The sequence below is a fragment of the Squalius cephalus genome (genome assembly GCF_949319135.1).
Source record: "Squalius cephalus genome assembly, chromosome: 21".
In the NCBI taxonomy this organism is placed as follows: domain Eukaryota; kingdom Metazoa; phylum Chordata; class Actinopteri; order Cypriniformes; family Leuciscidae; genus Squalius; species Squalius cephalus.
Window position 1 is genome coordinate 26,510,773 of NC_137142.1, and position 26,460 is coordinate 26,537,232.

General features: G+C 35.7%; 1 protein-coding gene across 6 annotated transcripts; it reads left to right on the forward strand.

The window, feature by feature from the left end:
• Positions 1–8,690: 8,690 nt before the first annotated feature.
• On the forward strand, positions 8,691–25,565 carry sufu (suppressor of fused homolog). Of its 6 annotated transcripts, none has more exons than XM_079854997.1 (14): positions 8,691–8,801; positions 8,914–9,075; positions 9,330–9,464; positions 10,929–11,065; positions 12,392–12,534; positions 12,771–12,856; positions 13,284–13,356; positions 15,191–15,344; positions 15,474–15,576; positions 22,394–22,432; positions 23,028–23,162; positions 23,606–23,744; positions 24,352–24,420; positions 24,520–25,565. In XM_079854997.1, exons 2-14 carry the CDS (start codon positions 8,924–8,926, stop codon positions 24,607–24,609), a joined length of 1,455 nt encoding a protein of 484 aa, XP_079711123.1. In that variant the 5' UTR covers positions 8,691–8,801; positions 8,914–8,923; the 3' UTR covers positions 24,610–25,565. The 6 variants fall into 6 exon arrangements, with proteins under 6 accessions (XP_079711123.1, XP_079711121.1, XP_079711124.1 ...); XM_079854995.1 differs by having other exon boundaries at positions 8,692–8,801; positions 15,188–15,344; XM_079854998.1 differs by lacking the exon at positions 22,394–22,432 and having other exon boundaries at positions 8,692–8,801; positions 15,188–15,344.
• Positions 25,566–26,460: the final 895 nt, after the last annotated feature.

The window sequence follows — 26,460 nt, forward strand, 5'->3', positions numbered from 1 at the left end:
TTCATTTATTAACTTTTGGTTGTATTGAATATAAATATCTACCATTTTTCCTTTGTTCCAATAATCCTCTGATTCTATTTTTTTAATTATTGATTTAACCTCTGATCTGCTATGTGATATTTAAATATGAAATGTCAGCTATACTTGTTTTGCAACAATGTCTGCTTCCTCATTCTCCTCCACTCACATGAAATGTAAAGCACGAAAAACATTCGTACCTCTACATTTCCTTGATGTAATATACATAAATATAATTTGGCCTATTTAAGAATTTTCAAAAGCATATCCTCTTTTGTTTCTGACTGGTAGAACTGGAGTCTGCGTGTACGATTGTCTGCTGTAACATTGTTTAATTTATATACTGCAGGCCTGCATTTTTAAGCACCATAGTCCCATGTGTAATGGTCTAGAACAAATTCATGAGAGCTTAAGTCATAACCAAGCAAATATTTAAAGACTTAAAAAAACAATTCAATCACTTTTATTCTTTCAACCAACAACTGAAGACAGCATATATGCATTTACATCTAATAATTTGCACAGCGCTTGTGAAGTTGTCCTTATTGTCACCTTAAAATTTCCAATGTTCCCCAATAATTGAATTTCAGTTGTATTATTTTTAAATTAAGACAGCATACTGGCATTTCCAAAGCATGCTGTGTAATTGGAAATTTGTCAAAAATAAGTATGATTATAGTGAAAATAGAGTATACATAAAATTAAGAATTACAATAAAATATAAAATGGGCAAATAAAGTAAACTGAAGTATTGAACATCATACATCATTCAAGACATTAGAAATGATAAGAACTCATGAAAGAATTTGAATAGAGGATGCTAATACGAGTTATGGGCTGATCACTAGTAAAATTAAAAAAGAGAATTTCCGCTACCGCATTAACCTAACTGATTTTGCACAAGCAGTTTACAGGAAATAAAGGCAAGGTCCACTTCTGCTAATTTCAGTAATTGTCGCTTTCTTCTTAGTCATGCGTCTCAACTGTGACATCAGTTTTTGGGAAGGCATCATCACACCACCAGAGACATCGAACACTGACCTCGGATAACCTTGACCTAAGGAGAGCACACACATTGAGCGTTTTAGAATGGTAACTATTAAAATACAGTGCAGGTAAAAAGCAGTGGGTGCAGTAAAGGTCTGAGTCTCTGTGAGCAAGGGGGAGAGGAAATGGGCTCAGTGACCTTTGCAGCCAATTTCCCCTGTGTTCAAACAGCAGCATGAAAGCCAGGTCTGTTTCTGAAGTCTGTGCAAAATGTCAATTGCAACTTATCCCACCAGCAGAAAGAATTTGCTCTGAAAGTAGATTCCCTTATTGTGGCCGTCAGCTTTCAAGTCATTGCACATGGATGGTTTGACCCTATCCTCACTCCTTATAGAAAGGACATACGAATGATTTAGAGATTTTCAAAATGATTTCAAAATGAATAAAAAAGACTTTGCGCCATCCTCCATCCTAACTTTATCTATTGCTCTGGTACTTGATATCCTTCATAAAATGTGCTGAAACTGATTTCATCTCTCAATTCACCCAAAAATGAAAATTATCCCATCATTTAGGTTACTCACCCTCAAGCCATCCTATGTGGCTTTCTTCTTTCAGCCAAACACAATCAGAGTTATATTAAAAAATATCCTGGCTCTTCCAAGCTTTATAATAATAATATATCGAGATTTTGAATCCCAAAAAAAGCGCATCCGTCCATAATAAAAGTAGCCTAATCCATATGGCTCCTATAAAGGCTTTCTGTAAAGTGTTTTTGTAAGAACAATGTCCATATTTATAACTTTATCAACTATAATCATTACTTTCGGCAGCGGCCGTACACAAGTCGAGTTCCAGAAGAGTGACTTCCGACCTGACGTATTACATTTTATATTTAAAAAAAATAGGCTTACTGAATAATTTCCATATCATCATTTGAAGTGATGAAACACAGTTGTTACCTCTGTGGAACACAAAAGAAAAATATCCAAAACAACACTGTATGAAGCAGAAAAACAAAAATATCTTCTTTAATGTTCCACAGAAAAAAAGAAAGTCATACAGGGTTGGAAGAACATGAGGGTGAGTAAATGATGACAGAACTTTTTTTTTTTTTTTTTTTTTTTGGTGAACTAACCATTTAAGGTGACAATTGCAGGTTACCGCTATGCTAATAGTTCTCACTCCACCACAAATAAACTATTTCCATCATAATATTAGTAACTGAGCTGATGTTTCCTTTAGATACAAAATGAAAATAGGCTAATGAAAAACAACCATCATATCCGCACAGGCAGGTAGTTTAAATACCGAGCCATCAATGAAACTATCTGTTTCAGGAAGGAGGGTGTGAAATGCTCAATGACTTCATTTTACAGTAAGCGATAGATGGAAGTAGTGTGGGGAGTGGAACAACTGTATTCATGGTTTTGACACCACACCTCATCATGATGCAATATACATGTATCAATCAGCAGAAAATTCCATATGACCATTTTTAAACTATTTTTGTCTGAGATTTCAGTATATGTAAACATGACTTTGCACATGTAGGTTCCACATGTGCCATTTCCATTTCCTTTATGGAAACACATTGCGCTCAGTCTCTGCCAGTCACTGCTCTTGTCATGAAACTGCTCTTTTGCAATAAGGGGAATTCCTAGTTCCTTCGCTGACAAGCCTTTTTTTCTCTCTCTCTCTCTATCCGTCTCCCCTTTTCCTTTTTTTTGTTTTATGGGAACTGAGGGCTGAACCAGTGAGATGTTTTTCCTCAGAAGCGCTTTGTATTGATTCATTATGAGGGGGCGGGAGATTCCCTCCCACTGCTTCCTTCTTACTGGGAAGTGATTGCAGGCTTTACGGTACTGAAAGAGCATGAGGGAGTGAGTGAGTGAGTGAGTGTAAGAGGGAAATAGAAAGAGAGAGAGAGAGATATTTAAGCTGAAAGAACTCATCAGAAGTCATATATTCAGAAGTCACAAGAACAGCGCTCATCTCTGGCTTTACATGTGAGTTACTGGAGACTCCAATGGCAAATAAGGATTGTGGATTTTAAAGCAACAGCTTGATCCATGATAGTACCAGAATGAGAGATATAGCTATGAAGTTGCTCCTGACAAGCTGGGATAAGCGTGCCTTTCTTTATCAGATAAGTATTTGATGTTTAGTATGACATGTATTTTGGGAGAAAAATACTTGTAAAATTAATTATGAGAGATGTGTGGTGTGTAAAAAAAATATTTTACTGGCTTTATAAAATACAAAAAATATGATTGTGTTGTTATGTGATTTCTAATAATTTAACTGTAATGTCAGAGTTGTACACTTACACAGTGTTTAGTTTTTATATCAACTCAAAATGTGGCATGCAGTTCATGAGAGAACAGGAAAAAATAATAGATATTTCAGGTTCTTCAGAGGGGGTTTCCAACTGTGCACCCATCAGGGCAGTTCGACTGGTTCATTGCCGTTTATTGGGAAGAGACAGTTTCCTGAAAGTCCTCAGGTGTGGCAGGTACTCAGTTAAGGACATGAAGTTCAGTGCTTTTTCGTAGCAGTTAAGTAATGATCAAACATTAAACAAATATGTGATGGAGATAACATTGAGACAAAAACCTGAGTTGGATTACATCACTGACCCTTTGGCCTTCCCAGAGATTGATGAATTTATAAGCTGCAACAACCCAAAAATCTTGAGCTCTGAAACGGTCAAAATATCAGAAGTCCTTGGTTATTTGTTCATGTATTTAAAAAAAAAGCTTTGAGAAGCTTTCGGTTTGGATTTCTGAGTGGAAATTAACCATTTTAATACACTTGACGGGCAACAGGATTTCATTATCATTACCATATGAGTGTAATTTAAAAAAACAAACATTTTAAGTTTAGTAAATGCTGACAAAGTATGTTTTGAGCACTTAGCCCTGAGAACTGAATTCCATAGATGGTGTTCATAAAGAGTTCATCTATGGGCTCAGTTCTTCTGGTATTGTGTTTAATATCTGCAACAACAACAAAAAAGTACCAAGAAAACATTAAATAAGTAAACCTACTTTATATTTCCATTTATTCTATCACTGTAAGAAGTAACTTGTGAAAAAACTGTTTTATTCTTTTCTTGCTTGTATATATATTTCTTGTTTATATATATATATATATATATATTTTTTTTTTTCTTATATAATTTTCTTATATATATATATAAGAAAAGGTAAATAAAACAGGTTTGTCACAAGTTACTTCTTACCGTACAGTAAGTTACAATGCCGTAGTCAGTGGTAGACTTTTGAGATTTAGTGAGATATATTTTTTACATGTTGTGTTCCAATAAATGTTTACAAATCATTCAAACCACCTTCCTGTGTTCTTTGCTTTTTATTTATTTGTTTATTCATATTTTTTTATTTCTAGTTTTAGTATTTCTAATGCACACTCACATTTATCAGACACTCTGGGTGTGCTTATCAAATGAACAAAGTCTGTCCACTGCTTCCGTGATCCATGAATGTCCTTTTTCAAGTTCTGGGGGCACCTATAGTGAACAACAGCATATAGGTCAAATGTTCAGCAGTGCCTTTTAGATGGTTTGTGATTCGTATTCATCTTATGTCTCTAGGTTGGATATACATGGCCAGATTTTCAAAAAAAAAGCCAGTGGTGAGCTGACATATGCAAACGATGCAGACTCCCACGCTGTAACCGCAGGCATGTCTTATCTCTTATTCCCAGCAAATGACTCAGGATCAATTCCTTGGAAATCTGGAGTAATGGACACTCCCAACACAACTGTCCAAAACCTGTCCAAATATCATAATGACCCAACACGGTCCTTCAATGCAAAGTCTAATAATAGTATTAGAGTGGTGTTCGTGGCTTCTCCTGACATTATACCTAGATTTTTAGAGACTTATATGATAATAGCTCATTCTCATTTCAAATGTGTTTTATTGAAGGGTTATTTGCAAATTTGTTACATATGTATTTTTTCTTTGTTGGCAATAACAAATATACTGTTATATATATATATTTTTTTTTACATATCGAAAACATTTATTATTTAAATGTTTTATTATTAAATTATTTATTAATAATATTTATTATTAAAACAAATTATTTTTGTATCAAAAGTACAGTATCATGCACTTTGAAGATGGGAATATGATAACAGTATACAGTATATTTCACTGAAAAATAAGTATTGGTGTAGAATTTACTAACAATTTCCACTCAGAAATTGCTACAAATAGTAACGGATTGAATTAAATATGAAATTTTGAAGTACAATGACTAAAATAGTATTTTTTAATGTAAAACATACTCCAATAATCTTTGAAATAACTTTTTTTTTTTTTACCGTGTAGTGTGTAAATAAGAAAAACTGTGGAGTGTCAAATTAAATTGTGGTTAAATAAAAAATCTACCAAAATTGTGAAACTCAGATTGTGACAGATCCAATACAAAGATTTTTTACAATATATATATATATATATATATATATATATATATATATATATATATATATATATATTATATATATATATTGTATAATTACATTTTTGTTATCTACAAGTTCTTAGAGTGGATTTTGTACAAGTAAATGGATTAGGCCTTAGTTCAGTTAGGACATTATAGCTTTTATAAACGTGTGTGAAAAAAACATTACTGGTGTGCATCTTGATTCAAAACAATAACACTGACATATATTATGATATGTCAGTGAAAGTTGCTTTCAGTTAAAACAGCTCAAACATGCATTTTAGTCTGGGACCATATAGGCTTAAGCATTCTCTGTGAAACCGGGGTTATAAGTATTCCTATTTACACTACATTTATTCTTTACATCATCATCTATATACATATATATATCTACATTAAATCATCTAAATAATCACTCAGATTTTTTTTTATATCCCAATCAAATAAGCTGACAGATAGATATAAACATACATTAGGAGTCACACAATAAGATTACTACACTCTCTTTTTGCTTCTTCTTTTATTTTACTCACACTATGGAAGATTTGTCTCCTTTTGCAGAACCTTCTTTTCCACCCTTTATTCCTGTTCACCCACATGAGGGTTCCCTCGCACTAAAAACTCCCCGTTCTGATAGCTGATCCTCACAGCTGTGCTGGGGTAAGTGCCCTACACCCGCCTTAGATCCTCTTTCACAAAGTCTGGAAGCTCTCAGTTCACAGCGAACACTCTTGGAGTTTCCCCCAGTGCAGCTCACCCTTCAGGGTGGTGAACCCTTCTGGCCATGCTTCACTAGACGTCTCATGGTGACTGAATCCTGGGACTTGTTTTGGAGCAACATTTGGCAGAGAAAGCACACTTGATTGCTGGCAATATAGGACTAAAATAAACTGTTTGGTTTGGTCCATATAAATGGTGGTACTCAGCTGTGTTCTTATAGCTCCTGATGCTTTGTGTGTAAAGGGTCACTGGCCTCTGCATATGGTTGTAATCTTGGAAGCAAAAAGTGGCCATGGGTCGTCCAATGAGGAGCCACCGTCAACATGGAATAGCTCGGCTGATATAAATTTAATGAAATAAATAAATCCCACATGTAGAACAATTCTGGGTATGTCTAAACAAAAGTACATACAATCTTACAATGTAAACAAACAAAGTAAACATTGAAAAACACACATAATTGGTAAGAAAGCAGTGTGATAGTTCTGATATGTAATTTTGGAAGAATCATTGAAACGGAAATTTCATTGAAACGGCTGCATAAGAAAAATTGGTAACACTTTACAATAAGGTTAATTAGTTAACATTAGTTATCTGCCTTAGTAAGCATAAATGAACAATACTTCTACAGCATTTATTAATCTTAGTTAATATTAGTTTCAACATTTACTAATACATTATTAAAATCAAAAGTTGTATTTGTTAACATTAGTTACCCCACTGTGACCTAACATGAACAAACAATGAACAGCTGTATTTTTATTTACTAACATTAACAAATATTAATAAACACTGTAACAAATGTATTGCTAATTGTTAGTTTATGTTAACTAATGTTAACTAATGAACCTTATTGTAAAGTGTTACCGAAAAATTGGCTCCACTTCATATTAATACATTAAATAAATCGTTTGATACAATGCACCTATTGTATACAGACAAGTTTTTACATTGTACATAAAAATACCTCCATGTAATTAATTCATTTCCGTATAAGAATTTAGTTCAAAGTGAAACATTGAAAACCAAGAACTACTGCGGCATTTGATTAAGCAATGCAATGTTAATTACTCATGTCATGGAAATGGAAAATAAAGTACTTAATCATGTCAAGACATTGCTTTTCTGTGTAACACACATTACCAGCAACAAATGGTATAACAAAGGGTTTTGGTAACCAAGCACCACATAACATCAACAAGATGTTGTAGCCGTCGTCTTATCAGTCATGCCATAAACAGGACCGGTATTACTGAGCATAAATAATCTGTTCTTACAAGCTGCATTGTAAGTGATTTTCTGGATATAATATTTAAAAACAATTCTAAGTTCCCTTTATAAGCATAGGCTATAGAAGTAGGTCCTTACTACATCCACACAGATGGATACTGCCAGGACAACATATGGAGGCTAGTTATAAAATACTAACAAACACAGAGATAATTATTTTATGCATTATATTATTTATGGAAGTATCAACCTAAGGATAAATTGTAAAGGATAACTGTGTGTAACATCAGAAATGACTAATTTACCACATGAGGCCGTCAGTTGAACTCTCTGACTGCTGTAGTTGTTGCATTTGTGGAAGTTTTGGTATTTCATTTCATCACTTTCCAGAACTTATGACATCTTGAGCTTATCGTAGATCAAACAAAGGACACGATCTAAATCTAAAAACACAGAGCATTCATAAAACAAGAATGAGTAACAATTAATCCTTTGATTTTGATAAGCTTATTGTTAATTGTGATGTGCATTTTCAATAAACGATAGCCTAGCCTACTAAAAGTATTTTACATATCTCGTCTGGAAAAAATGAGTTACGGTAATTCAGATCATGTTTTTAGCGCATCATTGTGCAGTCAATAGTCTGTCCAGCAGGTGGTCTGTTCTCACTTTGGAACATACAGTTAGTAGGCTATACAGTTAGTAGGCTAGCTAAACAGTGAGATTAACAAACAAAGTTAGGCATTAGCAATTAATAGTAGCCTACATAGATCAAATTAAAAATATTTATGGAAAAAAATGGCTTAAATCATTGTCATTCGAAAAAATACAAATTCACAAAATACAAATACAAGTAGGCCTACCATTAGCAGTAAATGACTGAAACAGTAAAATAAAGAACAGAGATATTCAAAAAATAAGTGAATCTAAGTATAAATGAAATTAGAATTATATATTTATCATTTATAAATGCATATATTATTTATTTATGTTTATTGGAATGTTAACAGAATGTTATAAAATGTAAATTGGAAGACATAATACATTTATAATTATTCATAATAGGCCTACATTACAAAAATAGACAAATTCGTCTTTAAATGTCGCAAAGCTAATAAAGAAATAAGAATAAAAGAAACAGTTGTGTTCTTGTGAATGGCATATTCCTTATGGATGCCTCTGAGCCCCACCTCCTCCTGGATCACAATAGATTCGTCCAAACGCATCACGGCTCTCATGTCTCGTCTGTCTAACAGCTTTTCTGATTGGGTCGATCAAGTGTCAGTCAAAGTGTTGGCCACGTCCCCTTTTCTGGACATCATCAAACCACAGAGGAAAAACTGCAACAGGGGCTAAACAGAGGGGGAAAAGTGGTACAAATCATATTTCCAATATCAGTGATTGAATCTTTTTTTTTAATCGGAAGTTAAAAAGAACACCTAATTTTCTTGCTTTTCGACAACTTTTTTCCACTGTTTGGTGCAGCCGTGTGGGGATGGATGAGATGCGGCCTAGCAGCGGAGCGGCAGCGCACCTCGGCCTCGCCTCGCTCTTTCCCCCGGGATTGCAGGCCATTTATGGGGAATGCAGGCGCCTGTATCCCGATCAGGCGAACCCGCTGCAAGTCACAGCCATTGTGAAGTATTGGTGAGACGTCTGAAGCATTGGAGTTTTATGTTGTTTCTTGATACGCACACTTAAAAACAACTAAAACAAAACAGAATTTTGCTTGACGAAGTTTTAACTTTATACTGAATGTGTATCTTTATACAAAGATACACAAGTTTCAATAATAAGGAAGTTTCAGTCTGCAGAAGCATTACTATTAGGCAAATAACAAACTTTCAAGTGTACTTGTTCCTCTCAGTATTTCACTCTTTCCTCTCTAATCCTCTTTTCAGGTTAGGGGGTCCAGATCCTCTGGACTACATTAGTATGTACAGAAACATGGGATGTCCTGGACAAGATGTACCGGAGCATTGGCACTATGTCAGCCTTGGTCTCAGTGACTTGTATGGGGACAACAGAGTTCATGAGTAAGAATGACAGATTATTAGATGTTTACAACTGTTTCATGACATGATAATATTACAGCAGACCAGCAAATTATTATGTTCATAATTACCTTATTTATTTACTTACAAGTTTCAGGGTCAATCTGTATCAAATCAAGCAGAGGTCCTCAGCTAAATTGTGATTTTGATCTTTTTTTGTTTCTGGTGAAGGAAATGAGCATCATTTTATTTTTGAACAGAGATTGGTAGGACTATTAGTAACATCTTTTGACTTTTCCAATCTTTGTTGCTTTATATGCCAAAGGTGACTGTTCAAAAATGGGAAAAAGCACTTCTTTTGTTTTGCATGTTTGCATGCCTGTAACTCCAAAAAAGTATTAAAGATATCTTAATATCTTTCTAGATTCTCATTCTTAATAAACTTTTCAGGCCCTATATGTTTTAATCCCACAGACATGGGGATCTCAATGCGGATCCATGTCCAAATGATTGAACTTTTTCCATTTTCAATAGTCGAAAACCAAATGTTGGGTAACTTTTCAACAGCTGATACTTAATGTGTTTGAAGAAGAATGTCTGAAAAACAAATAGTACTGAAACTAGAAATGTATCTTGTTCCTCTCTATTGAAACATTACAACATACCTTTCTGAGTAGCAAAAAAAAAAAAAAAAAAAAGACATTCCAAAGTTAGCATGTCTGTAGCTCAAGAAGATTTCTTAATATCATTTTAGGTTTTTGTTCCTATGAAACTTTTCTTTTGGAATCTTCATTTTTAAGGCCCTATGTGGTTCAATCCCAGAGATATTGGGATGTCAATGTTGGTAACATGTAGTTATGATACTGTGTATTTGAACTCTTAGCTTCAGAAGCTGTTAAAATGAACAAAATCCCTTCTTCCAAATTTTCCTGAAACTAATTTAAATATAGATTCTGATAAATAAACTTTTGAGAGCAAGTTAATGTGCATCAGTTTACCCATTTCAGCGTATTTTTGGCACTCAGAGAGGTATGTTCTATGCAGTTGTTTTGATTGACAGAAACAAGATACATTTCAAGTTTCAACATTATTTATCTTCAGACATTTCTCCATATAATTCAACAAAGATAGCTAAAGTCAATAGATTTTACTAAGACCAACCAATCTCTGTGTAAAAATAAAATAATGATGCTGCCATCTTTCTAAAGTCAGTTTTACCACTCTGTAATTTGGCTCCAAATCTCAGGTGAAAATTGTCATTTTCACCCTGCTCTACAAAATAGTGGATTACTCTGTCAATATTCATCCATGACATTTAATATTTGGGCTTTCATCGCAATTTTATTTGTCATTCTTAAGGAAAAAAATATTAACAAAACCAAAAATTTGAGCCTGGGAAGTTTCTGATATTTGGTTGATTTGAAACTGAAGAGTCTGATGTTTAGTTATACGTGAAGAGTTGTGTTGATTGTGCTAGAATTACAGATGTATTCTGCTTCTTTATAGATTCACAGGTCTAGAGGGCCCAAGTGGTTTTGGTTTTGAGCTCACCTTTCGCCTGAGAAGAGAAGCAGGAGAGACAGCACCCCCTACCTGGCCAGCTGAGCTCATGCAAGGCCTGGCTCGATATGTGTTTCAATCAGGTACTGTACCCGCACCCCATCTGAAGTCTAAAGTTTTACAATTCATGGAAGGGTTTCTTCTGTAACTGCAAAACAATTTAAGAGCTGTAGTTTTCATGTTGTTTCCAGCTTTAACAGATTTAAGTGTTAGTTTACCAGAAATGAAAATTGTCTTCACTCCCCTTCATGTTGTTCCAAACCCATAAGTCTTTTGTTTGTCTTTGAAACACAAATGAAGATATATTTAATGGAATCTGAGAGATTTCTGTCTTTCCACTGAAAGTCTATTCATTTAAAACTCTGATGGTTCAATGGTAAAATAAATCCATTCGAGTTGTTTAATCAAAGTCTTCTAAAGACACATGAACACTTGATATAATGACTTTTATTCACATATAAACATTGATCAGCGAACATACATGGAGAACTAAATTATGGCAAGCAAAAGCTCAACCGTACTTCCTTGCCCACTCGATTCATATAGATTTCTTTAAAAATATCCATTTGTGTTCAAAAATGTTTGGGCAAACTAACCCTTTTTTAGCCATTTAATATAATTGATCTAAGTGTGCTCCCTTAAAGGCATAGTATTTAATTATTATTTTTTTCCACAGAGGTCTGCATAAAAACAGCCATAATGTAGTTTTTCATGACCATTTCTCAGGCTCTCTGACCTTTTTATCTATACCTATACTGTCTCAAAGCTGTATTAATTAAGCTTGAGTGATATTTGCAAACTTAAAATAAAGCCTTGAAATAAAGCTTGGTTGCATCTATATGTTACCATAACAGGGGTGAGGCTGCTCACTGCAGAGCCAATAGGTGGAGCATGAAGTCCAGCTCACCCTCTCTGGATGTAATCTGGCTGTAATGGGTGAAGCTAGAACATCCAAGCACACCCTAATCCATAACCATATCTATGCTCTTTAGATCCACAGAGGTGGATCCACCCATGATGTCTAGAGAGGAGGAGCTGGATGTCATTTGGCTCTGCAGTGAGCACCACTTGTAACGTCATGCTAAATATGGAAATATTTTTAGTATAGTTTTGTACATATTTTTAGCATATAAATTTAGTCTGATAAATGTTACGATATCTGCTTGGCTGAAGTGCAAACATACAAACTTTTTGTAGTGTTGTTAGTGTAAAAATAGCCAAATCTATTGGAAATTTCTATTGTTTTTCTAGTAGTAATGTATGGGTAACAGTAGTAACCAGGATTTGTTTTTCCACAGGAGGTGTATGCACTATATTAAATATAGAGTCATCAAACTAAAATAAACTTTAGCATATTAATCTCTTGAAAGTTTGCAAACCAATCAGACAAGTTGTTTTCTCTGTAACAGAAAACACATTCTGTAGTGGTGATCACATTTCGTGGCACAGTCCGTTGGACAACAGTGAGTCTAGAATCCAGCATATGCTTCTGACAGAAGACCCCCAGATGCTGCCAGTGCAAACCCCCTTTGGTCTCGTCAGCTTCCTTCAGGTCAGGCACAACATGCTAGCAGTCTCAACAAGATTGTTGACTGTAGGCTAACATAATTTCCACAGTAATTTAGTTTCTCTTTTTTTTTTTTTCTTTAGCCCTTGAGATTGGTTCATGATATGTTCATGTAGCCATCTAGATTCAGTTTTGTATGCTACATTCATTAACCTTGTCCTCCTATGCATATATCTCCATGTGATTGGTGTAAATTAAGTTTTTCCTTCTGTGCTCATCAGATTGTGGGTGTTTGCACAGAGGAACTGCAGGCAGCGCAGCAGTGGAACGGTCAAGGCATTCTGGACCTGCTGAGAGGAGTGCACATGTGAGTAATCCCACAGCCAGCCACGAGACAGCCCAAGGACACACTCCTGCTCCATCGGTGGGAAAACTGTGTTAAAGAATCTGGAGGACTGATTTAACCAGCTGAGAAGCTAAATGAATTCCTTTGATGTATTACTTTGTCTCTCTCTTCTTGCTGAAAAGCAATTATAGATGGGTGAAGTTCTATGTCTGTACATTTTCCTACAAGCAAATGTGAAAATATGTTTGTTGTGTTACTTAATGCTGTTTCTTTTCTACTCTTGCTGGGGCATTTTGAGCATTGTAGATAAGAGTACTGTATTTTGAATGCTGTAACTATAGTAAGTGGGTCAGGAGCTTTCATTTGCTCTCAGATGCTTTGTGCTGTTCTTGTTTTTCATTAATTCTGAAATGTTGTTTGTTTGTCTTTTTTGCTGTTTTGTTTGCAGTGCTGGGGGTCCATGGTTAATCACTGATATGAGAAGAGGGGAAACCATATTTGACATTGATCCACACTTGCAAGTAAGGTTTTCTGTAGTGTGTTTGGTTCACCCACAATTTTGCTCCTAGTGCTCTAAATATAAAATATTCAAAATATAAATATTTTAAAATGTAATTTATTCCAAAGCTGAATTTTCAGCATCATTACTCCAGTCTTCAGTGTCACATGATCCTTCAGAAATCATTCTAATATGCTGATTTGCTGCTTATGAAACTTTTCCTTTTATTATCAATGTTAAAAACAGTTGCTGCTTAATATTTTTTAAAACTGTGATACGTTTTTGTTGTTCAATATTCTTTGATGAATGCAAAGTTCAAAAGAACACCATTTATTTAAAATAGAAATCTTTTGTAACATTATACATGCCTTTACTGACATTTTCATAAATGTAATTCATCCTTGATGAATTAAAGTATTCATTTTGAACTGTAGTTTCTGTAATCTAACACTAGCTAATATGTTTTCATCCAAAGTTGAGAAATTAACTTGTGCACAAAATTGGAAAAATGCATAAAAGTATTTGCAAATAAGGCACCGTTTCCATCCAGTGACCTGAAGAGAACAAATTGTTTCTTGCAGTAGGAGAAGCCACTGTATATAATAATTTTGGATATAATAAATTACTCTCAGAGCGCGCAGACAAAACACAATAAATGTATCTTGATTTCGCATAAAATAAAATGTGCATAAAAATAGGTGGATGGAAACATAGCTACTGACTTAAAATATTTATAATAATCACTTAATTATTTAATAACACTTTTAAATGTAGCTTAATCTTTAGGAGATCTAAAAAAGAATATCCATTTTCCATTATAATGTTGTGATGCCTAAATTTACTCTGTATGTCTTTACTGATTGTTACTTATTGTTTTATTTTTAATTAATTTAGATAAAATTGTTTAGAATTTTAATATCAGCCATTTGTTGGTTATTGACCATAACATGAAAATAATGATCTGCTTATCTGTATCAGCTAGAATTTTAAAGGTGCTGTATGTAACTTTACTAAAGCTGTATGTAACTCTACTAAAGCATAAAAATATCATATGTTTGCAGATATTTAGGATACATGGTGAGTTCACATACTCGTTTCTCTGAAAAACACTTCTATAGCCAGTTATTTTACTTTGAAATGGTGCAACTAGCAAACAAACTGGGTCAGAGATTGCAGATTCTGCCCAACCTATACCCAACCTCGGTATCCATCTAAAAATCTCTATGAACGAGAGCATATTAAAACATGGATAAATCAACTCATCAGCAAGTCTCCTCGGCTTTCATTGTCAATTGCGCTCGTTCCTGTTGCGTGTCTTCATACTGGCAACCCGCGTGAGCGTCGAGTCTGAGGAGGAGGAGGGGGCAGGGGAAATTGAATTTGGACTGCAGTACCTATTTCGGCCACTAAGAAATTCATTCTTACAGACTGCACCTTTAATATTGGTGCAATTGCTAATTTTTCTGTGTATTATTCTTTAAAATTAAGGGTCTTGTTAACAATGTAGCCTTTTTAGATACTTTACTTTGTGAAGTTTATCCAAGCTAAAATTGTAATTTCCTTTCATTTCACCTCTGCCCTTTTTTTTTTAATTTTTTTATTACACATTTTACCTCTCTCAAGTAATGAATGATTATCATTCCTGGTGATTAAGGTCATCTGAAAAAGCGCATACTGTGATGCTTGAGGGGTGAAGCATGGGAAAAGGTGAAGTCTGGATTGTAATTAAGTCAGTGGCTGTTAAACTCAACCTGTTAGTCCTCTGCCCTCTCGCTCTCTGTTCCGAGACAGACACATGTCCAGCCATACTGCTCCCCTGCTGATTTGTGCGTGTGTTGATTGCTCATTCCAAGCAGGAACGAGTGGATAAGGGCATAGAGACGGACGGCTCGAACCTGAGCGGTGTCAGTGCCAAGTGTGCCTGGGATGACTTGAGCCGACCTCCCGAGGATGAGGACGACAGCAGGAGCATTTGCATTGGGTCACAGCCACGCAGGCTGTCCGACAAAGGTGAGGAGTTCTAAGGACAGACTCAGACCAATTTAAAAACAAGACACCGAACCCAGTATGCTTCAGAGATGTTGTATTGGCTCAAATTACTGTGTTGTTGTGTCAAGTATTTGTGTATTGTTCATACAGACACTGAACAGATTAGAGAAGCCCTGAGGAAAGGACTGGAGATTAACAGCAAGTCTGTCCTTCCTCCCATCAGCAGTCAGAGGCACAGTCACGACCGGCCACAGTAAGTCCTGCCCTTTCATGACAATCAAAGCTTCAGGACTGTGTGATTATACTGGTCGAGCAGATGTATGGTTTACCCAGAGCTGTGACCTTAATTCTGGAAGTAGCCGGTTGAGGCGTTTGTTTCAGGACACCAAACTGCTTTGGTTTGCTATACCACCTGTTTGGGACAGGATGGCATCCTGATGGTTTGTGGATAAGAGGAAAAAAAAAGTTTGCCGCTAGGGTGAGGTGATGTGACTGTATATACGAGATTATGAGATAGAGATTTTGCTATATCGTTTATAGCACACAGGGCTGGACATTAATCACATAAATGATCGAGATTATGATTATAAGTGCTGCGAATCATAAAGTGAGTATTAGTTCATGTAGGTCTACTGCCATTGCATTATAGTGCAGTGGTTGAGCATTGTAAGCAATCACAGTCATGTAAATTATTAGTAGGGCTGGGCAATACTGGACAATATTGTATTCTTTATTTCAATCAATCATTTTGATGAACCAATATTGATTCTTAAATCCCAAGATAAGTCTTTTAGTTGATGTTCTTTGCAGTTGATGCATGAACAAAACTGCACTAAACTTGTGCACTATTGTTAAACATGCCTGCCATCCAGTAATGACAAGTGGAACTCAAGTGAACCGACCATCTCTTCAACTGTACTGCTAGTTATACCATGTAATACACATGAATGAACATTAGAAGGTATGTTGAAAGAAACTTACTGAAATGTATTATGTCTCATGTAATGGCTTAATCAGTATTTTGAACGCAGAAATACATCAGTAAAACAACTATGTCATGTAATGTTACATTTACCTCAGAAAAGCCATTCAGTGTCCTTTAGTGGTGCAACGGATCACAAAACTCATGGTTCGGATCATATTACGTTTTTTGAGTCACGGATCGGATCATTAATTTTTTTTTTTTTTTTGGTTTTTCTAGGGCTGTACTCAACCAAAGAAAATCTTGGTCGACTGAAGTCCTGAAATTTTCGACTAAAAATCGACTAAAATCGACTAAAAATGACGTTAGAAAAAAAACGTTAAATTAATTAGATGCGCACTGTGCGCAGTACTTGGTAGCCTTGTTGTCCGCCTAAATGAATTATAAATAAACATAAACAACTAGTAGGCTATTTGCAGTATATTAAATCGTTTTTGACCTAATTATTTTGCACTGAAATGAGTCTGACACTCGAGTCTGTCGGCTCTGACAGCGCTGCATCACGTGCACCTGCGCAATATCATAGCTTATGATTTCCGAAAATAGTACTATGTTGTCAACTAGTGATATCATCACAAGAACTGTTGAGGAATATGCAACATAATTTAGACAATTATTTTTGTCATATGTTATAATAATAAGTTATAACTGTCAGACACTATCATTTCACTGTGCATGTCCTCGCACCGAGCGAGGCTGAACATGAGCTCAGCTTCGCAGCTGAGACACGAATAGACTATTAACTTAAAGCTTTTACTCTTAATAAACACAAAAGGCACGTCCACTTTAATAAAATAAAAAAATATTTATTAAACAAACCAGATCAAGAGCAGAAACGAAATAAAGTGCATAACTGAAAAATAAAGCATCCTAGGCTCAAAACTAACACAACCAACAGCACAGCGCAATTGCGCATTAGGCTCAAAATAAAAAATAAAAAAGTTAGGTTATCACACTAAAACATTGAAATATGCAAATTCTGATATGTTCATAGCCTACTCAAAACAGACAGGGCAAGCTAACGCAGACAAGTGAGCTTACCACTTTTAGATGATATGTCATGTTTGTCGTCAAGCTGTGGAAAACTGTTGCTTGCAAACTTTGCATTCGACCTTTTTCCTGTTATCAATTTTAACAAAATGCTGCCACACTGTCGATTTCTTTGTTGTTGACATGTTAGAAGAGGACTGACTATTAAACGCTCTCACAATTAAATAAATAATATTCAGCATCAAACCTTCTACGCTCGACGCTCTCTCTTGGGTTGAACTAATCCAAAAAAGGTGAAAACAAGGGGGGTGTTTTGAAGACAGACTGTTACAGTGAAACAAAGGTACTCTGAAAACACCCCCATTAGCAGTTAGTGCTTTCCACCTGATGAAATGAGCGCGCCTCAGCGCGGCAAAACTGATGAAATAAAAACGCGGCAGAAAATCGACCAATCAGAATTTTGGTCGAACCAGAACGTATCGACCAACTAATCGACTAATCGACTAGGACAGTACAGCCCTAGGTTTTTCATTTATTACTTAAAGCACATTTTAAGTGCTTCAATACCTCAGCACAAAACTATTAGCCTAATACATTTCAAACATTATTAAAGATAAGTGAACAGTCAGTTATAACATAAGAACAATTACACAAATTACAAGCATATATAAATATAACAAAGTTACAAATAAAGCAAGGTCTTAACAGTAGTATTCAGGAACGGAAATGTAATAATTGAATGTAAAATAACACTATTGTGTTCACTGTATAAATTAAATCTAGATTAATCTTTGTTAAAGCTGTTTTGTTGTTTGATTAACATCATGTCATAGAGAGCAGCAGGTAGGCCTGTTTATATGCTGCTGTCACTTTAAGACCTAATGCATGGATCCAATATAATGATACACATCCGAATTATTTTTCAACTTTTACGAGAATACTTACGAGATGGGTATTTTTTGACATAATTTGTGTGTGTGTGTGTGTGTGTGTGTGTGTGTGTGTGTGTGTCCATTCAAGTGGAAGTGCTATCTGTAACGCGCCTCTGTTTGTGCGCCCCACTATGCAGAGAACCCTGTCAGTTGATACATTACTATAATATTAAAGGTTCAAATTAACAATAAAATTGAAACTGTTCAATTGCTATTTTTTTTATATATAATTATCAACATTCAAAAACTTTTAATTATAAAAACATTTAAACTGCACATAAAGGCAGTTTTTATATCAACCTTTTAATTATAATGTTTCTACTCCAGTTCGCTATTGAAATATAAATATTTAAACTGACATAACTAGTTTTCATGACAGATTTATTCAAACATACAGTAAATAAAACAAAACAATGAATGGGTTAAGTAAAAAATATAATAAAAATGTGGCCTAGTTATTTTTTTCTAGCTAACTATTGAGCTATGGACAGATTTTTTTTTTTTTTCCTTTAGAAAAATTGATTTGTACTGCACATGATGTATATCCAAATGAATCTATGTTGAATTGAATCAATCAATCAAAGAAATTAAATCAATCAAACAGATTTGTAAAATCTGTCAATATCCACCCCTATAAATTAAGCTATAAGCCTATTAATAACAACAGGCTTTGCTAATGAGTTTCTAGCATCCATAAAACACCTGACACTAAAAAGATGCATCTCAACAGCCAATATAAACTGCAAGAGAGAAGTGTGACAGAACTCTGCAAAGTTAACTGATCATGATATTATGTGATACAGGACTGTTATATAAGATTTTAGTCATGCCGCCCACTCCTATTTGGTGTACACTGCACAGTTAAAAATGGCTTTTAAGCAGGCCTGCATTTTTAAAGAAAAGAATTTCATGAGCTTTGGTTGGTCCAGCTTAACAGCTGAATATGGTATACCATTTGGATGTGGATAATTACCTGCAGGTATTATTCAGACACAGCCTGTCCCTTCAATCTTTGTCCTCACGAGTGCTGACTCTTGCCAGCTGGCCTGCTGTTGTACAGCATAATATTACTTGCTCAGGAAATTAGCTTCAAGTGCCGATAGTCTGCCAGTACAAATGTGCTTCTGAATCAGGTCTGTATTTTACTATACTCCTATAATAATTTCAACTTTGCAAGAAATCACCAATTTACCGCATGCTACTTTATTAAGGGCATGATGATGGCAGTTAACTGGGGTGACTGTTTTAAGCACACCATCCTTATCTCATTAAATGCTGTGCAATCCAGATCATCTCCGAGCATGGTTTGTCTGGGTTAATCTCACTATCCTGTTGTCTACACCCTCTTGTTTTGCTCATGGTCCCCTGCTAGTTGTTGCCCAGCCAGAGATTCAGACATACATCCTGGAGTGTCTGCTGCAGTTGGTTATGTTGCCTAATCCAAATAACCATGATGAATGAAAAACATACTAAATTCAAGAATATTGTGCTCCCTTGAATTTTTGCGTACATTCTGTTGAAAGTATTTCACCCATATATGTTCTAGTAGTCATTGTGTCTACCTAGATAATGGCATCCTGACACTATTTATTACTTTGAGCAGTATTTGTCAGTATAAAGCTTAAAGAGAGTATATATTTTCCTCATAGAGAGAAAAAGGTTTTCAGGCTTCTTGACTTTTTTTTTTAATGAATGAATATGATGAATGGAAACGGCAATCATAAAGAATTTAGCGATTCTGGTTCAGATTCCTCTTAGCAATTCCAGTTTCATTAATGATTCTTTTAGAACTTGTGATCAAGTTGTTGTATTGAATTTCAAGTTGGACATGACGAAAATAATTGGGAATTCATTCATTATCCCCTCCAACTGATTCATACATGTTTTGATTCAGTAAAAAATCCCCGCTCATAAGAGTAATTCGTTGGGTAACCTGATTACTTTGCTTGTCGCTGTGTGTTTTACGCTATAGATTCAGTAGCGGACCGCAGTGTTGTGGTGAATAATAATAATACTACAGAAAACACTCAATATTTCATGAGTATTTTAGTATGAGGTTCCATTCACACTGCTGGAAGATTGCAAGTTAAAGAACCATTAATAGAACCAGACTTCATATAAATATTTTGATTCCTGTATTTTATATACAGCTCTGGGAAAAATTAAGAGACCACTGCAAAATTAGCAGTTTCTCTGGATTTATTAAATGTATCTGTTTGAATAAAATGAACATTTTTGATTTATTCTACAAAGTGCTGACAACATTTCTTCCAAATTTCAAATACAAATATTGTCATTTAGAGCAATTATTTGCAGAAAATTACAGCTGGTTAAAATAGCGAAAAAGATGCCATGCGTTCAGACCTCGAAAAATGCAAAGAAAACAAACTTATATTCATTTTTAAATAACACAATACTAATGTTTTAACTTCGGAAGAGTTCAGAACTAAATATATGGTGGAATAACCCTGATTTCCAATCTGAGCTTTCATGCATCTTGGCATGCTCCCTATCAGTCGGTCACATTGCTGTTGGGTGACTTTATGCCACTCCTGGCCCAAAAATTCAAGGAGCTTGGCTTTATTTAATGGCTGGTGACCATCAATCAATAAGCAGTCTGAATGCAATAATATGATGTCCTTACCTGCCTGTCAGCCTATGTATTTCCATACCTCCGCTTACCCAGTCATCACGCGTCCTCAGCGTGTTTCATGAGGCTATGCAGAGTTAGACAGACAGTCACAGAGCACCGTAAACAAACAGTAGCCGCCATTTTACAGTTCCTTCTGAACCAAAACAAGCTTATGCTGCTTTCACACCATAACTACTGTAATTAGGAAAAGGCAACCCGTGAAGTTTTACCCAGAGCTGTTCATGTCCTCAGGCTCGGATTTATTCATTTCTATGGCAACACTATCAACGGCGAAATAAACTGCAGCAGTCAGGTGTTACAAGTCAGTACTCTTTAAGTTGTTTGCGTTCATTATTATTGTATTATGTGCTTTGAGACAAGAGGTAATTTAACTCGTGACGCTTTGCAGACTCTGCTGTGTCTTGCTATTTCTAGCCTCTCCAAAATTGCCTACCCTACCTTTAAGTGTACCGTTAAAGGATAATTCCGGTATTTAACACTTTGAGTCTATTTTGTAGTTTGTTTTGGATGAACAAGAGTGGTGGACAAAGAAATTTTGACAATGGTTCCTGTCTCGACTTTTTGACTATTTTAGAATTGCCCATGACCGCTTTAGAATGGGAGTCTATGGCCATGCACAAACATGTTCGTTTTCAAAACTGTGCAACTCACCGAGTGGTTAGTGGTGTTCGTTGATGATTAAAAACAAATATATCGGCGCAATGTATGATTTCAATCCGTTTATTTTTCTATAGTGGAACTATTTTTTCAGATACCTCACAACCGCGTATAAACTTCCGCTCTTCCGTAACTTCCGTTGCTCTGCTCACGCTAGCCTTCTGAGAGACAGAGAATCGAGCGAAAAGACCTAAAAGACTACAACCAAATGTAAACAGCCCCCTTTCCGTTTCCGGTAGCGCAGTAATATCAACGAGCAATGAGTCCTCCAACGGAAATCAATGGGATTTTACAAAATGCCAAATAAAACGCGACAGAAACTGTATTTCGCTACGCTACTTGTTTTGGAACATCAACGAACACCACTAACCACTCGGTGAGTTGCACAGATTTGAAAACGAACGTTAAGGGTTGTTTTAAGGACATGTTTGTGCATGGCCATTGACTCCCATTCTAAAGCGGTCATGGGCAATTCTAAAATAGTCAAAAAGTCGAGACAGGAACCATTGTCAAAATTTCTTTGTCCACCACTCTAGTTCATCCAAAACAAACTACAAAATGGACTCAAAGTGTTAAATACTGGAATTATCCTTTAATGTTACTTATGTAATCAGTTGATCAACTTGTTTTTCTGCACTTCCTTCAGTTGCCTTAGAGTAGCAAATGAATTACCAAATTTCAAATATGCAGATTCATTTAAAGGTGCTCTTCAAATCTCTTAAAAGAGGGAAGAGTTTACTTTATTCTGTTCTAAGTAGCTTTTGAAAGGAATAAAATTGATTTGCCATTTGGCAGTAGTGGTAAATGCATTTATTCACTTCGCTGTGGTACAAATCTGCCCCTAATTTCTCCATAGACAATCAGTTGGACATTTCCAGACCCAGCAGATATCAAGGTAAGAGCCAACTACGAGTGAAACTGAGACTATTTCTTCAGCAAATGGGCTATGGAGACAGTTCTTCTTTATTCCACTTTGAAAATGGGTGTTCAGTAGAGTGTCTGCAAGTTACTTTGTTAGATCAATGAGGAAAAACAAAGCTCTGCACTGCAATATTTCTGTTTTTTGCTTATTTACAGCGGCCTCAAAACGTATTTGGTCACTTAAGCTACAAATGTATGAATCATTGCAGTATCAGTATTTGGACAATTTCTGGTTGTTTAACGTTAGTGGATCATGTTCATAGTTGAACGTGGTTACTCTTTTAGGACACCTGTGTGAAATTGAAAAATTACCTTAAGACTGACAAATTGTTTATTGAAGGTCACTGTGAAAAGCTCTAGCATTATTTGTTTGCAGTTGCCATTTGAGGTTTGATATTTCATTATACTACTAATGCGATGACATTTATACAGTTTGATTGTGCTTTAAGTGTCCAGACATACAAATTGAACACAAATTGGACACACAGCACATTTCAAATTGATTTGTTAAACTGTCGCCTTTGTTCAGTTTTTTTCTTATTTACATTTTCCCATTCTTTATATCCCAGGAGTCGTAAGGACAGTCTGGAGAGCGAGAGCTCGGCTGCTATTGTCCCTCACGAGCTGGTGCGAACACGACAGCTGGAAAGTGTGCACCTAAAGTTCAACCAGGAGTCTGGGACACTTCTCCCACTGTGCCTCAGGTAGGACATACACTGTAGGAAGCTCCATTTGCCATATATTTTCTCAAAATCCACTTTGCTGAGGCCTTAACTTTAAGAGGGGCCAGGGGTTGTGAATTCACTCAGAAGTGAAAAATAAAAGTACACATGTACTGGTGTGCTGATTTGCACTGTTTATATTACCAATGTATTACAGTTTTACAAACAAACTAAACTCACTGAAAAGCTAACAGCTCTGATTTTGCTGGCTCTAAAAGAGTGGGATATGAGTTTTATGTAATCTCCTTGTTTGGACAGAAACAGAGACGAGGCTCACAGAGAAGCCTTTGTTTAAAGTCCAAATGAGAGCAGGGAGAAAATGAACATCAGGTTGTTTATAGTTTTAGCCTTTGATATTTCGCGCTTGCTTTAAGAGATACGACACTTATCAATGTCTATGTAAATGATTCATTCATTTCTTGTAGAGGTCGGCTGCTTCATGGCCGACATTTCACATATAAAAGCATTAATGGAGATACAGCAATCACCTTTGTATCAACTGGGGTGGAAGGGGCTTTTGCCACAGAAGAGCATCCGTATGCTGCGCACGGACCATGGCTACAGGTATCAGACACATATTACTATTAAATCCCTTAAAGGGGCACTGTTATGCTTTTTAACATTTTCAACATTCTTTAGTGTGTAATGTTGCTGTTTGAGAATGAAAAAAGTTTGGCAAAGTTACAAAGCACATAGTTCACTCCAAAGAGAGTTATTCTCTATATCAGTAAGAACTGATTCTGAAATGCCTTGATTGTAGTCTTGAGTTTTCTTCTGGGAGCGTACATGTCACAATATCCCTTATTTAAATCATTCCCGCTCAAGGCATTCGCAAAGGAAAAAGAGGCGAGGCCTGGTTGAGTTGTGTTAGTAGTGTGTTGAAACTCGTGTTTATGGTAAGGGGCGTGATATTTCCAAAATGCGCTCGAAGTGGTTGACCAATCACAACACACTGGTCCAGCCGACCAATCAGAGCACACTGCACTTTTTGGAAGGAGGGGCTTCATAGAGGCAGAATTAAACAGAGCGTTACTGACAGACTGGGAAGAGAGTTGCTGCAATAATGTAAAAGATTATTGACCCCACAAACAAAATCAAGGGCATAATAGGTCCCCTTTAAAATTCAATGTTGTTCCTTATGTGTGACCTTGTTCTGATCTCCTTAATTTAGATATTACTTACTGAGGAGTTTGCAGACCAGATGCTAGCTGACATTCAGGATTTGTGCACCCGTGAAATGGTAAGGCTCTACTTACACCTCATGTTTAGTGATTTCACTATGATTTTGTAAACTTTAGATTATTTTAACACGCTGTATATCTCTTTACCCCTTACCCAGTCTAAGCTGCCGAAGGAGTACAGCTGGCCCGATAAGAAGCTAAAGATCTCTGTCCTGCCTGACACTGTGTTTGACAGCCCACTGCAATAAGACTGGGAGCTCACTGTCCCTGATTACAAACCCACATCTCCAGAAAGGAGCCCAACTATTTTGCCAGATGCATTGTGCCTATAGACGGCTGAAGGAAACAGACTTTCAGATGCTTTCCTCTTTCCCAGAGAGCATTGTAAATGTACAACATTTTGTACATTTTGTCCGTTATACCACTTGTCTTTGTATTGGTCTACCTATTTACTCATAAGGAAGCTTAAAAAAAATAGCGATTGTTTTTCTGTTTTGTTTCAAAAGATACTTTATATTTCTTGTTGAATATTTAGCAGCACAAGACAATGTGCAAGCACTGGTGCCTTTATTCACCTTGGAATGGACTGAAGTGTCATTTTGAGAGAAAATCCGCTCTTCTAAATCCTGCTTGTAATGTGAAGGAAAGCATACTAAGAAAAGGCCTTTTTTTTACCATGTTTATCTAAAAAATTCTGTTAAGTCTGAATATCTGGTTTTACTCAATTTACATAAAATACAGTAGTGTCTATTTAAGGTTGACGATCTTAAGGTCTTTATTAAGTTGTAGTCATAAGTGGTTAGTCAGTTCACATACACAATACCAAAGCCTGTACAGTATGGGTGTGTTTAAACTGTCTAATGTAAAGTTGAGAATCATCAGTTAGTTCCCTGATATTGGTTTTATTTTATTATTATAAACTCTTTTCCTTTTCCTTTGACTTTATGATTGCATTCCAAGTCTTTATAGGGAAGCAAACAAACTGGTTCCTGAATGGCAATCAATTTTCTAGAATGTGCATTTGTGATTTGTAATTTTGGGGAAATGTGTTCAATAATATAGGTCAAAGTGTAAAAAGAACCTTTATTTGTGCTTTTTAAAAGATGAATTTAATTAGTGTGTACTGGTGTTTTTTATATTCTGGAGAATCACTACACTGCCTGTGGTTTTGTTACCCTTAAGTGCATTAAAGTTACAAAAATCAGGGGGTTTGCATTCATTTTGATTACACAAGTCTGACTGTTTGTGCAAAGAATGCCTATTTCCCATTTAATTATATACTATTTTATGATGACAACTCATGATTCACATCCAAGTAATTTTTTTGTGTGACCAAGGCACCAAAATTCCTCATGGAGAACCAAGCCTGTCTCTGACCTTTAGAATTGTATGCCCTGTATTTTGGTCCCTTCAAGACACGCATGTAAATGCCCTCTTTGCATGTGAAATAATAACAGCACTCTGGTGGGCTGTTGAGATGTCAGTGTCAATTTTATTTGTATAGCACCATTGAACACAACCAATGTTGACCAATGTGCTGCACAACAAGAAGAAAAATTAAAACATTACATAACAGGCTTAACAGAACAATATCATCAATAAAATACAGTGCAATGAAATTGCACCACTGATTATATGCCAAATCAAAGAGATACGTTTTTAGCTTGGATTTAAAAATGGACAAAGATGAAGCGGATCTAATAGAAATGCGTAGGGCATTCCAGAGTCTAGGGGCAGCTACCAAAAACGCCAGGTCACCCCTACATTTCATCTTTGACTTCAGGATACTCTGCAATCTCTGGTTGGATGACAAAGAGTCCTTACTGGATGGTAGATTCAAACAAAGCTGTTCAGTCCTAAAACCTAGAATTAACACGCCCAAGCCATGGGTTCCAGTTTAAATGTTTATTTTATTTTCATTATTCGAGTAAAACTAGGTGTTATGTTCATGGTGAACATAAGGTGTTATGGGTGAATTATATTGTGACTACTATTTTGAAGTGTTGTGTAATGATGTAATGTTTACGAGGACAGAAGTGAAAGAGTAAATAAGATGGATGAAGTTCGTTACTCCTGCCTCGTGTGGTTTATTGCTGCTT